This window comes from Canis lupus, chromosome 1, assembly GCF_048164855.1.
Source record: "Canis lupus baileyi chromosome 1, mCanLup2.hap1, whole genome shotgun sequence".
Taxonomy (NCBI): domain Eukaryota; kingdom Metazoa; phylum Chordata; class Mammalia; order Carnivora; family Canidae; genus Canis; species Canis lupus.
The window spans coordinates 5826048-5839810 of record NC_132838.1 but is presented as its reverse complement, the minus strand read 5'-3'; the positions used below and the strand labels follow the sequence as shown (position 1 = coordinate 5839810).

Genomic DNA, 13763 nt, shown 5'->3' with positions numbered 1-13763 from the left:
AAGCAGGGGGAGGAAGGGCAGGAAGGAGCGGGTAAGCAGCGTGGCCAGAGCCGGGAAGACCCAGCACTGGGCCGTTTCCAAGGCCAGCTGCTGGAGGGCTCGGGTGAACGTCCAACAGGAACCTGCGTCTCCACCTGCAGCGGCCGGGCAGCCAGAGGCTGGCACCTTACTGCACATCACAGTCACGGGAGGGCGCGCCTGGGTCCATGCCCGGCCACCTGACTCAGCATCCGCGTCTGCAGTGTGGCCTGGGCATCCCCGACGTTAGGTGCTCCGAGGGCTCAGTGTACAATAGGGCTCGAGCACCTCAGAGCCAGACCAATGACTCCCATGGTTTTTCCACAAATCACCTGCTCATCAGAATAGCTTTAGAGCTTTTTGAAACTGGACGGCTTTCAGGGGGCCTGGGGTGGGCCCTACCTGACTCCTGCGGCCGCTGAAACAAATGATCACAACCTGGCTTGTGGCTATGGACACCGAGACCTGCAACGTGACATCCAGGCTGGGCAGGGCCGTGCCTCTCGGAGGCTCCAGAGGGAAAATCCTACCTTGTCTCTTTCTACCTGTGGCGGTGGTGCTCGTCCTCAGTGGTGCAAGTCCCCGGTGGTGCATGTCCTTGGCTTCTGCATGCAGCAGTCCTGTCTCTGCCTCCCTTGTCATGCGGCCTCCTCCCTGGGTGCCTGTCCCCTTCTCTTCTTTCAGAAGAACACTGTCACTGGATTTAGAGCCCATCTGTATCATCTAGGAGGCCCATCTCAAGATCCTTAACTTAATCACATTTGCAAGAGCCTTCTCAAATGAAGTCACAATCACATGGTCCATATATTAGAACACTGGCATCTTTTTTGAGGGGTCATCATTTAATCGGCTAGGGGACCCAAGAATCTCATTTGTAATGGGTTCCCAAGGTAACATGGGTGACTTAGAAACAGTTGGCCAAGAGCACGCCACCCCTGGCTCTCAGAGCTTAGCCAGCTCTATGTTCTCTGGGTTTCCGTGTTGGTTTTGTCTCTCAAATTGGGCATCTTCCTACTGGGGTAGGACTCAAGCTGGGACTGCATAAACACCCATGGTGAGATGCGCATCTCTGAGAGATGAGGACCAGGGTCACATTTAAGCAGCTCTTTCCCAAGAACTGGGACATGGGGATCCTACTCCCTGCGGAGCATGCTGCACGGGTCTCTGCTCCCGTCTGTTCACACGACATCTGCGGTAATTTAATAAAAACCAGCATGCAGAAGGTAACTCCGTTTAAGAAGGACATTTAACCTGCCGCAGAGGTAAATTATTTCACCTGGTGAGAGCAATACAAGTTGCCACAAACGCAGCTTCCATGGGACCCCTGGTGCTCCCAGGGAGAAGTAGCACACTGTGGGCCAGGAGAGGTTTCCAGAACCTCTTTTCCACCAGCTGAGCCTTGCTGTGCCCGAGGCGCTGAAAAAGCCACTCAGAGCCAAGTGTCAAAAAGTGATAGAGAGTGTGTAATGAACTATATAACTCACAAGTTAACCCCCCCAAAAGAAATTTTTACTTTAATAGTGGTGCATCTTTTCTCTCCCGAAAAACCACACTGATTCCACTCCACAGTGACGGTGCCCGTAGCATGACAAGGTGACAGAGGGAGCCTTGGTCAGAAATAACCAGAGGGATTCAACAGCAGATGACTGCCCCCATCACCCATCTGCTCAAGGTTAAAACTGCGGTGGAATTTTTGAGTTCAGAAAAAACAGTTCAGGCCTTTGTCCACCTTAATGCCTTTTACAGATGTAACCCTGAAGTCCTCGTGGCCTGGCTGCTGGAGGGAAGTCCCGGGTGTGATTTCTCTGCTTACCTGTAATGGACTTTAAAAACACCCTTGGCTCTTTATGGAAACTGCAACAGTATGAAGTTGCATAGAAACCAACAGCACGTTACAATTCATAGGAGACCAGCCTTCGGATTTGAGCATATTTGCAGAATGAGGAGGAAGATTGACTAGTTTAATGTGCATAAAGGCTTTAGCTTAATTAGATTTTGTCTTTTGGTCAAAATAATTTACATAGCAGAAAGGAAATAAGTTCTTAGCTCTGAAGCATTTTTAATATGCCACTCAGAGTCCTTGTTTTAGATTATATTGAACGGAATAATTTGAAGAAGTGCTGAATCCGTTTCGTATGCCTGCTTTAAGCCTTGTCGTAGGGTTCAAGTATGTTCCAAACCTTACAGCCTGAATGGGAGGTATGGTTTTTTATGCCATGAAATCCTTCTGTACACACAGCACTCTGCATATAACATCCCTCCTGCCATCATTCTCTTCCATGACTCTTGTGCGTGATGATTTAAGTCATAGTGGTCCTGTTTTCCTGCCCTATGATTGCGTGTGTGCACGAGGACAGGAGCTCCCATCCAGGAGCACAAGGCGTGTGGCACAGGGCCCCAGTCTCACACGCCCACTCAGGGAGTGGAATGAGGAGCACGGGGCCCTCCAGGTGACAGGACATAGAAAACCGCTCCTCTGTGTGGTTTTCCTTCTACACACAGCTGCAGGAACATTGTAGAAATCAAGTATCAGACAACCTACACTCCCACTTGTTAGGGAAAGAAGTCTTCTGAGAAATCCTGACAGCACTGTAAAAATCAAGATATTGTTAAACTATGATTTGGACATTAGTAAATTAATTACGGTCAAGTAGTTAGGGGTATGGGCTTTAGAGCTAGCCAGACACAGGAATGAAATCTTTGTCCCGTCACTCACTTGGCTGAGTATCACAGGTAATGTCACTTAATCTCTCTGAGTCTCAGTTTACCTCCAGATGACCCTGAGACCCAGAAGCATGAGGGTCAGAGGCAAAACACACATGTCCAGCTGACCATGGGGTCTGGAATATGGGAAGCTCACAGCTCAAACATAATCTGCTATTACCACTTCTAACAACTTGCCTTTGCCAAAAAATAACTATTCTCATTGACTAGGACTAGAAGGGTTTTTTTTTTTTAATTTATTTATGATAGTCACACAGAGAGAGAGAGAGAGGCAGAGACACAGGCAGAGGGAGAAGCAGGCTCCATGCACCGGGAGCCCGACGTGGGACTCAATCCCGGGTCTCCAGGATCGCGCCCTGGGCCAAAGGCAGGCGCCAAACCGCTGCGCCACCGAGGGATTCCAGGTTGTTTTTTTTTTTTTAATATTCTATTTATGCATTTATTTTGAGCAGGAGGAGGAGCAGAGAGAGGAGCAAGCAGACTCGACACCGAGCGTGGAGCCCAATGGTGGGGAGGCTCAGTCTCACAACCCTGACATCATGAACTGAGCAGAAATCAAGAGTCGGATACTCAACCGACTGAGCCACCAGGCGCTCCTAAGGTTAGATGTTTTAAAACCAATGTCATATTTTTCTATCTAGTGGGAATGTGTGAGAACAAAAATTCAGTGTTATTTTCCAGGACAGTTTAATAATGCATGTAATGCAGGAATGCAATGTCAAAATGCAAAAGAATCCTACAGAAATGAGAACATGGGAGAGAAATCTCAACACCACCACAACAATATGTAACTATTTTTTTTAAAGTGGGTCCTTTCTCCCCCTCCTACCTTATCAAACAGCATTTTTTTTTCAAACAGCATTTTTAAAAAGCTATCTTGTTTTCTTATTACTTGCCCTATATAAACGACCTTCCCTCTAGTTAGTGACAGCCATTCATCCTGGGTTTCAAATACTTGGAAAGTAGAAAATTTTTAATTTTTTCTAACTGCAGCTGTGAACAACATAATAATTTACAATAATACATTATTTAGCTCCTTTGAGCTTACTTCATAATTTACCCAAAAGTAATATACCGTAAAAGGAAAGTATCCCCTGTAGTTTCCTTCCTCAGTAAGCCTATAGTGAGCTATCTGGCTTCTCTTTCATTGCCATAAATTCTCAAATTGCTACACCATAGATGGGCCTAATAAGTTTAGCCTTGATAATTATAAGACTCAGATGCCTCTGACACACCAGAGGAGCTGGGAGGTGGAACTGAATGGCAGTGGCGGACAGAGGGATGGTGCAAGAATGAATCCTACTAGACATGCTGGATTAAGTGTCAGCTGTGCAGGGGTAGGGGCCCGGCAGCTGTGCCTACTGCTCTACTGCAGGATTCAGGCCTGGAGACTAGAACCACAGGCCATTCATATGCATACACCGAGTATTCTATGGGCTCTGATCTCAGGATGAACATGGCCATCTTTCTGAGGGGATGTCTGGGGGTGGAGAACTATGGTCTGACAGACACCATGATCAGGATGGACGTGGGAAGCAAAGACAAGCCCAGTTCAGCCCTTGTAGCGAGCTAGAATGTCCTTCAAAATTCATGCTCACATGGAATCTCAGAATGTGACCTTATGGAATTAGTGTCTTTGCAGATGTAATTAAGGTAAGGATGGAGATGATATCATACTGGACTAGGGTGGGCCCTAAATCCAATGACAGCCTCCTTATAAGAAACAGAAAAGGACACATGGGAGGACGGTAGTGTGAAGCAGAGGCAGAGATCGGAGAGATGATGCTGCAAGCCAAGGGCACCTAGAGCCCCCAGAACCTGCAAGGGGTGAAGACGGACCCTCCCCTGGGCCCGTGGAGGGAGGGCGACCCTGCCCACTCCTTGGTTTGGGACTTCTGGTCTGCAGAGCAGCGAGAGAAGACTCTTGATGCGTCAAGCCACCCAGTTTGTGGTGATTTGTGATGGTGGCTCCAGGAAACTATACCAGAAGCCAAAACAGGGGTGCTCTCCAGGGAGCGGATGGGGAGCTGTGGCATGTCCTTCAGGAGTGTCAAGGAGAGAAGGACCGAGAGGGATGTTACTGGACACTTTCAAGGAAGCACGTGGAAGGAGAGCATCCTTGAGGCATCCTAGAAGGGATGCTGGGCGGGAAGTTCAAATCAGCTGATGTAGGGCCTCAGGCCAGACACATAAGGTGACAAGAGGAGGAGCTAGAGGGATAGAACACAGCTGCAGTGGGGACGGGGGCAGGAAGGGGCGTTTGAGGGAGAGCAGACCTGCTCCGTGGGACAGCTGCAAAGGACATGCAGAGTCCTCGCTCTGAGCATTGTAGCCACCATGGAACCGGGCGCCAGGTGGCACGTCAGGGAAGCAATAATCCACTGGCACCTCATCCCTGTCACATCATGCCACATCACACAAAACCAGGAATTCAGCCCCTCAGCTGGGCACATGCGCTTGCCTCCTGAGGAGCTGCCCATATGCTGCTCACATCTCATTAAGGCCAGGCCACCCAGGAAGTGTTAGTGGCTCTGGCTCTTTCCTTTCATCAGTGGCCTACAGAGGACAAGGACATTACAGGTGCTCGTCACCCCTGGGATGTGGCATTGCTCCAGCATGTTTTATGGATGTCTTATAACCCAGTCACAGGACTCTGGATGCCCTGGTTTTGAATGAGATGTGACAAGGGAAACTCCTTGAGCAAGCATCTAATTCTTTTTTTTTTTTTTTTTTTTTTTTTTTTTAGCAAGCATCTAATTCTTATTCAAGGAAATATGGCCCCATTATTGCAGAATCAAGTCAGTGTGAAGAAAAAGCCATGCGTTGTGACCAAACACGACAGGTGTCTCCATAGACCGGGGTACAGGGAGTAGAATGGGGAGCCCAGGGCAGGGCGAAGGTGAACAGGGTGCCCACAAGGGGCACTGTGGCCTGGGGTTGGGGGCCAGACCCTGCATATGGTGAGCAGGGGTGAGGGATGAGGGGCCTGCAGGTGTCAGAACTCCAGGCAGGAGGGGGTCAGTGCAGGGGCGGTGCTGCCTCAGGGTTGGAGCTTGGGCTGGCCTCTGGGAGAGGTGTTGGAGCTCAGGTGGGTCAGGAGGTGTCACATACGGGGAGGTGGTCCAGCTGTCACATACGCAGTGGAAGGGAGCCAGGTTCTGAGCACAGGAGAGAGCGAGCGGCAGGTATGGAAAGGAGGAGGCCAGGAATGAGCCGGTGCTGGTGGCCCCGGGTGGAGGTAACGATGAGAACCTGGGCTGCCCATTCACACGGTGGATATGGAAAGAAATATAGACGTGAGCCCGTGCGTGTGCCCCCGTGTCTATATGTGTACGCCCCAACTGCCACCGCAGGTGTCCGGTTCCCACTAAGAGGCAGCAGGGGGCTCTGGAGAAGTGGGCGGCTCCAGGACAGGCCAGGCGAGCCTTGAATACACCTAAAGCACCTCGTACCACATGGCCTGACTGCTGGGGACACACCTGGGACCATTTGCACATCAAAGTGAATTACAGTGGAGGACAAGCCACTGAGCAAATGGGCCTCTGGGTCCTTAGTGACACTAATAAATAAGTGAAGAAATGTTTCACGAGGAAGGAAACAGTTACCCAGCCCGAGGTACCCCCCATGCACACAACTCTGTGTTGTTCATCGGCAGTGGGAAGGGGTGACTTTCCGGGGAGAAGCCTGGCAGGTGCCACCTTCACCCCACAGCTGCAGGGAACAGCACCAGGAACAGGCGGATTCGCGTCCCTGAGAAGAGGCAGGAGAACACGGCTCCCCTTCCATGACGTTAGCCACACCGGGACTGGGAGACCTCCAGCCACACAGCTGGCCTGTGATGTCCAAGGTCGTGAGAGTCAGGGAGATGGAGCTCTGAGAAACAGTTCCAGCCCGACACCTGGCGAAGAGAGGAGACAGCTGAGTGTGGCCCGAGCCCCTGAACTGGTGCTGCCCACCCCCTCCAGGGACAGTGGGATGTGCTGGGACTCGGAAGGGACCTGAGGGCCACATGGTGGCAAGGCCTGGGTGCCAGTGCTCTGCCTCTGGCGGCTCTCCTGGCCTTGGGCACTGTGGCTGGAGGTGGGAGACATGGCCCTGGCTGCAGCTTACACCGCAGACCTCTGTGTCCTCACAGTCCTGATGCCAGGACCCCAAGACCAGGCTGTCGGGGCATCGGTTCCTCCCAGGGCCTCTCTCCAAGGCTGGCTGATGGCCTTCCTCCCCCGTCTTCACGTGGTCATCCCTCTGTGTATGTCCTTTCTGATCTTCTCTTCTCCTGGGGACGCCAGTGCTTTGGATTAAGGCCCATTTAACTCAATTACCTCCAAGGACCGTGTCTTCAAATTAGGTCACCTTCCGAGGTTCTAGGTGTTGGGACTTCAATACGTGAATTTGAAGGGGACACAATTCAGCCCCCAAATGAGGGAAAATCCTTGTTTGTAGGAAATACACACGGAAGAACTTGGAAATAAGGTGACATCTGGGCAGCAGCTTATTCTCAGAAAGTGTAAAAAAAAAAAAAAAAAAAAAGAGTTATTTGCAATTGCACTTACTTGCAACTTTTCTGTAAGTTGGAGATTATTTCTGAAAAATATTAAAGGAAAGCAGCCACAAGGGGCATTTAAAGTTCTGTTACTAGGTCGCAATTCTACGCGAATGACATGAGGCTACAGCACTTTGAATTCTCAGCTCTGCATTTATTCAAGCTTTCTCCCTATCCTTTACCAAGATAAATGTTTGACTAAGCAGAGCATCCTTCAGATAACCCGTTATCAAATGTTGGCATGAATTCTTAATATTCTGAAAGAAAATGATCCTGGAAAGTATAAAATATTTACAGCCCGCTGTCTGTTCTCCTCACTTGAGGAACACACTCATCTGTACACAAACGCTCTTCGGCTTCTGGGAACAGATGGTGCAGAGTAATAAAGACTTAAACACTAGAAGGCAGGAATTGGAGCACGAAACCCAGCAGAGGGAGACCAGTCCCATGGGGAGCAAGTGTCTCTATGTTCTCCAGATAAAGAACTTGAAACAGCATTGCTGTTTCAGTGTCCGTCAGATTCTGCCAGCTACTCCTCTTAATTCTAGATAAATCTCCCCTCTGCGTCCCAAAGATGCGTTTCTACACAGGGTGATGCCTGACTGCACGCTAGGATTAACGTCCCACAGGGCCACCAAGCAGGAGTCCCTCGCCTCACAGGACAGGATGTGAAGGAAGACCAGGCCATCCCAAACACCACTACCTGCTTCACTCACCTTTGTCCTTCTTGGGATTGCTGGCAGCCCTCACACTAAACCCTACTCCCTGCTTTCTTCAGGTCCCTCTGACCCAGTGACAATACTGTAATCCTAGTTGAAATGTGCTGTCAAGGGATCCCGCCTATCACACAATAAGCTATGTTTAGAGCTTCACTGGTTCACTCACCTAGGCCACGCTCCCAAACAAGAACATGCCTCGGCACGTCATAAGTACATCCAGCCCTAAGACAATAACCACACATGTGCATATATACACAAACGTGTCCCTACTTTTTAAGACCAATACAAACCAAACATGCCCTATCAGAGCCGCAGTAGTTTTGGGTGCATTTCATATTGACTTTCCTTTTCTGAGCATCATTATAAATTCACAGAACTTCACATTTTATTTCATTTAAATTTCAGGATGTCATTTTCTTTTTGACACTCACATTGTTGTAGTTAGATTAGCAGAAAGCTCTTTGTGCTACTTTTGTCTTGATACCACTGAGACCCCTGCAATGGAATATATTACTTTCTGGGAACATTGGTTGTGGGGGAATAATATTAGAGACCATAATCTGGGCACTGGGTACACACATGACATTTGGTGTCCCATCACTTTGGGACAGAAGTGATGGTCGTGTTGCCATTGCTGGGCCACTTTTTATGATGAAACTGGAGAAAATATTTCTTTCAAGTTGTTATTTAATTTTATTTATTTTTATCTTTATTTTTTTTAGAGGGAACGAGAGAGATGGGGAGGGGCAGAGGGAGAGGGAGAGAGAGAATCTCAAGAAGGCTCCACACTCACCTCAGAGCCTGACATGGGGCTCGATCCCACGACCCTGAGATCATGACCTAAGCTGAAACCAAGAGTCGGACACTTCACCGACTGGGCCACCCAAGTGCCCCGTAAGTCATAATTTTAAGTTAATTTAAACTTCATTCAATTTTAATCAAAGCAATTAAAAATAAAATAGTTTAATTTAATTAAATTTTTTAAATGTCGGTTTCTATTTTATTTCTTCTAAAACACATCTATTGTAATTTTTATTTTTTTATTGTTTTTTAACAGATCAAGCTTTTTGATTTTTATTACTCAAAAAAAATCCTCATTTTTTTATTTAGCTTTCTGACTCTGTGCTTGTGCCTTCAACACTTTCACAACGATTTTCTGCTCAATAAAGAAAGCACACTTGATCCTGTCACGAACACACTTAGCACACATGGAACCACCATAGGCCCTGCTGACGTGTTTTTTCATTTTAGACAATCTCATAAGGACTTTAGGTCTCACCGCACGAACTCCTCGAAGTCGGCCAGGACACACGCCACATGCAGACTTTGGCGCTTTCCCAACCTTCTTGGTATAAAGGTAAACGATTCTATTGCCAGGAGTTCGGGACAGCCTAGTTTTGTTAGAGGCTGTATTGTAGGACAGCCTACGACGGTATGTCAAACGCTGAACCATTCTGAACGCCTACAGACGCCGTCCCCGGAAGAGGACTACTGTAATTTTTAAACCTCTCCAGTACTATATTCATGTAAACATCCTCCCCTTTAATAAGCTCCACACTACTTGTTAACCACCATGCTGTAGTCCACATATTGACAGTTCCATGCAAGAAGCCTGTTGTACTTATATTTATGGAATTAAAATCTGAAACCAAGTATGGGAGACATACTGTAGAACACAAGCCAGATGGGGGGAGCTTTTTGTAGGAGAATTGGCCCTTCCCAATTTCCAAAGACCCTCCACCACAAGAGGCTTAAGGATTATCCCATGGGATCCCTGGGTGGTGCAGCGGTTTGGCGCCTGCCTTTGGCCCAGGGCACGATCCTGGAGACCCGGGATCGAATCCCACATCAGACTCCCGGTGCATGGAGCCTGCTTCTCCCTCTGCCTATGTCTCTGCCTCTCTCTCTCTCTCTCTCTATCATAAGTAAATAAAAATTAAAAAAAAAAAAAAAAGGATTATCCCTCTACGGCTGCCATTGTGGAAATACCTTGGGCCCACCCACACCCCCAACACCATGAGGCTCATCCACCAGGTATTTCCTATTTCGCAGGAATGTAGAGCAAGGCTCTTTCCTCTGGTTTCTGCAAAGCTAGTGTAGCTGGTCTCACTGCTCATATGAAAGGAAATGGCTTTACATTTTTACAAGTCCTTGGTAACAATGATGCATTACATTTCACTCAGAGTATTTGGGAAGATCCTTTTCAATTTGCCTCATTACTCTTTAACACATACCTATAAATAAATGAGCCTTGATTCTTAGAAGAATAAGAGGAAATTGTTCTTCTCAAGGTGTGACAGCTGGCAGACTTGAAAGGGATAATTTGCTTTATTTTATTTACTTCTTTTATTGGCTGTTCTTCTCTGAAGAAATACAAATTGCCAGTTAAGGAGGGATGATGTGCAACACAGAAGGACTCTTCTGTTTACAAGCATTTCAACTTAGTTCCTTTTAAAAAGCAAGACCTTGGACTAAGCTTAGAGATGATCTCTATACCATGGAATACTATTAATAGCCATTTAGAGGAGCAACGTTCATTTTAAAAGGCCTAATAGCACAAAAATGTGAAGAATGCAAGTTTGACTTCCTCCATTAGTTGATGTCATCATCATCCAGGCCTGTGAGAACAGGGTGATGCGGGAAAGGTAAAAACGTGTGCTTTCCTATGTGGCACATTAAATGTAGGCAATTTGGAAGTTTCGAGGTTTGCATGGGGCACCCAGGGCCTCTTTGAAATATTTAAACACCTGTGAGCTCACCTTGACTTGGTGGGGGAAGCTGAAACGAGAAGGCACAGGAACAATATAGGAGCAACCCAGAGTGAGGCATTGACCAGGACAGTTTCCATGGCAGATTGATTTCCAGGGAATGATAACAAAACAACAATAAAACAGAACAAATCCCCTAAGATTTGGCCAGGCAGCCAAACGCAGTCTGTTTGATTTTACACTAATAACTGGCATATATCAAACACTTTATATACGCCAAGCATTCTGCTACCTTGCTTCTTATTCATTAGCTCATTAAATACATAAAGTATAAATGCTATAAGTACTGTTATTATCCTTCCCTTACAAACAAGGAAAGCAAGACCCAGGGCGATGAAGTACCTTGCAGAAAGTCACAGGGACAGCAACTGTAGGTTAGTGCCCAGGATCTTAGGAAGCCTATAGCATGAAGGCTAGGACCCATCCTTGTAGCTCTGATGACTGATGGAGATACCGAAGAAGCCCACGTGCTGATAGTGTTGCTCAGATCTTCTACATATGTCTTCCCTGGGTTTTTGCCTAGTTGCTCCATCAACTGTTTGACAGAGAAATGTTAAAATCTTAGAGTATATTATGGAATTATCTACTTCTTCCGTGACCTCTGTCAATTGTACCCTCACTGATTTTGAAGCTCTGTTATTGAGCATATACACATTTATAACTGGCGTGTCTTCCTGTTGAATTGACCCTTTTATCACCATGAAGTACCCTTTTTATCTCTAGGAATACATTTTGCTTTGATATTTACTTTTTCACGTTAGTACATCCACTCTGACCTTCTTTGTCTTGTCTCTTTTCCATTCCTATGTTTCTTCTTTTCTGCCTCTCTGGGATTATTTGGACTTTTTTTTAAAGAATTCGCCGAAGGCTGTCAAAGGTGTATGACAAAACAAATACACCAATTCTCTGCAGGTGAGAATCACAACTGACACCCTTCAAGAAAGAGAATCTGGTTATACATATCAACATTCTTAATAAGATATTCTGTTCTTTAGCCTATTCTACCTCTGAATGTTTATGCTTATTTTAAAATTTTTATTAAAGATTTTATTTACTTATTTGAGAGAGATCACAAGCAAGGAGAGGGGGAGAGGGAGAGGGAGAAGCAGGGAGCCCAATGTGGGATTTGATCCCAGGACCACAGGAAACATGAACTGAGCCAAAGACAGATGCTTGACCAACAGAGCCACCTAGATGCCCACATATTTATGTTAAAAAAAAATTATGGGGGCAGCCCTGGTGGTGCAGCGGTTTAGCACCACCTGCAGCCTGGGGTATGATCCTGGAGACCCAGGATCGAGTCCCATGTCGGGCTCCCTGCATGGAGTCTGCTTCTCCCTCTGTGTCTCTGCCTCTCTCTCTCTTTGTGTGTGTCTCTATGAATAAATAAATAAAATCTTTAAAAAAAAAGCATTTGCATTCATAGAAAATAAAAAAATATATATATGGGTTTATAAGTCTATGCCTCAGGCTTATTTTTCTGCTTCCAGGGTTGACAATACCTGCTGCTACTATAGTAATACTCTTAACAGAATATTACCATATAGTACGCAATGATAACCTTTGACAATCCTCACCTGTTCTGCTCTCTCCCTCTCCACATTGCTCCTCCCACCTCTTTCCCTCTTCAACTTACCTTAAGGTCTCATTGGCAAAAACCTACAGTATACCTTTAAATTAATTTTAGCTCTTAGAATTTTGCAATTCAAGAAAAAAATTTAGAATAAATAACACACTGTTCATTGTTCCTAACTCTCATAGCCATGCTCTATGGCTTGGGGGCAGCCCAAGGGCTGACACACGGGCCATCACAGAGTTGCAAGTGTGCAAACAACTGTTAATTTAGCTTTTAACAGGCATATAAAATAAATTGAAGGCTTTATTTGCTTTAGCTCTTCACAAAAAAAAAATACCTTAACACATGGGGATAGTAAAAGAAAAAGCAACAGCTGTTCATTAAATGAATATTACGTATTCATATTGGGCATGGCATTTTATGCCAAATGCGTATGCAATAAAAATGAAAAAAGCAGGAAGTGGCATTTAAAAAGCTTTTAATTTTTCAGCAACGTTGAATCTCCTACTCCCTTGGTAAAATGTAAAAGGATATATGGGGGTTGAGGGCAAGGACCCCAAATTGGGCTTGGGGATGGGAGTGGGAACAGGTTGCCAGAGGACTCTCAGAATTAGGAAAGGCTTCAGCCCCTCATCCTGCCCCTCCAACAGCTCCATCCAGCATTTTCTCTCTATCCTCCAGGAGGTGTTCTTTGCAAATACAAGCACATATGTACTCTTTCCAAACAAGGAGTTGCTGAGAAGGGACAGAGCTGCCCTCTCTTCTGCCAACAAATTTGAGAATCTCTGGGGGGGTTTTAAGACTATCTACACTCTTTGCCTCCTCCCACAGTTGAAAGCCCCAATCCAAAAACAATTATTTTGAAGAGAATTTTTTAAATATAAGTAGAAATAATAATGTTCTTCAAAATATGAAGGAATAATTCCTTAAGTAGATCCTTCTGGGGCTCTTGCAGTATCTGCATCTCCTCTATGGGAAGGGAGAGTGGTCTGAGCTCTGAAGCTCCTGCCCAATGGTGGGAGGTTGTGGGCTGGTGTGTGACCTGGAAGCTATTTCCTATCAGACAACTAGAGTGAAGTCTGTGACCCCTATCCCAACCCAAGCTAAAGTAGGGCACAAACCAGACACAGAGACACAGAGAGCAGACAAAGAATGAAAGTAAGAGAAAAAGAAGGAGACCATTCTCAAGAATATTGTATTTCTGAGAAATGGCTCACAATCCAGTGGTGCACAGATCAGGACAGTAGCAGATTAGGAACAGAAGAGGGAGAGACAAAGTCCTGTGTGACTGGAATGAAAGGCCTATTCCAGGGACAGTCCCCAGAAGTTCTGAGAATAGGGAGAAATTCAGTGAGGCAGGATGTAGAGACAGGGGGGCTGGAGCTCGGCAGGACAGGCATTGAAGATAGTTGGCG

At 46.4% G+C, this 13763-nt stretch overlaps 1 protein-coding gene across 1 annotated transcript; it reads right to left on the bottom strand.

Moving 5' to 3' along the window:
- Positions 1-9033: 9033 nt before the first annotated feature.
- On the bottom strand, positions 9034-9511 carry LOC140630224 (large ribosomal subunit protein eL34-like). Its single transcript, XM_072819987.1, has one exon. It carries the CDS (start codon positions 9455-9457, stop codon positions 9107-9109), a length of 351 nt encoding a protein of 116 aa, XP_072676088.1. The 5' UTR covers positions 9458-9511; the 3' UTR covers positions 9034-9106.
- Between the last annotated feature and the right edge of the window lie 4252 nt (positions 9512-13763).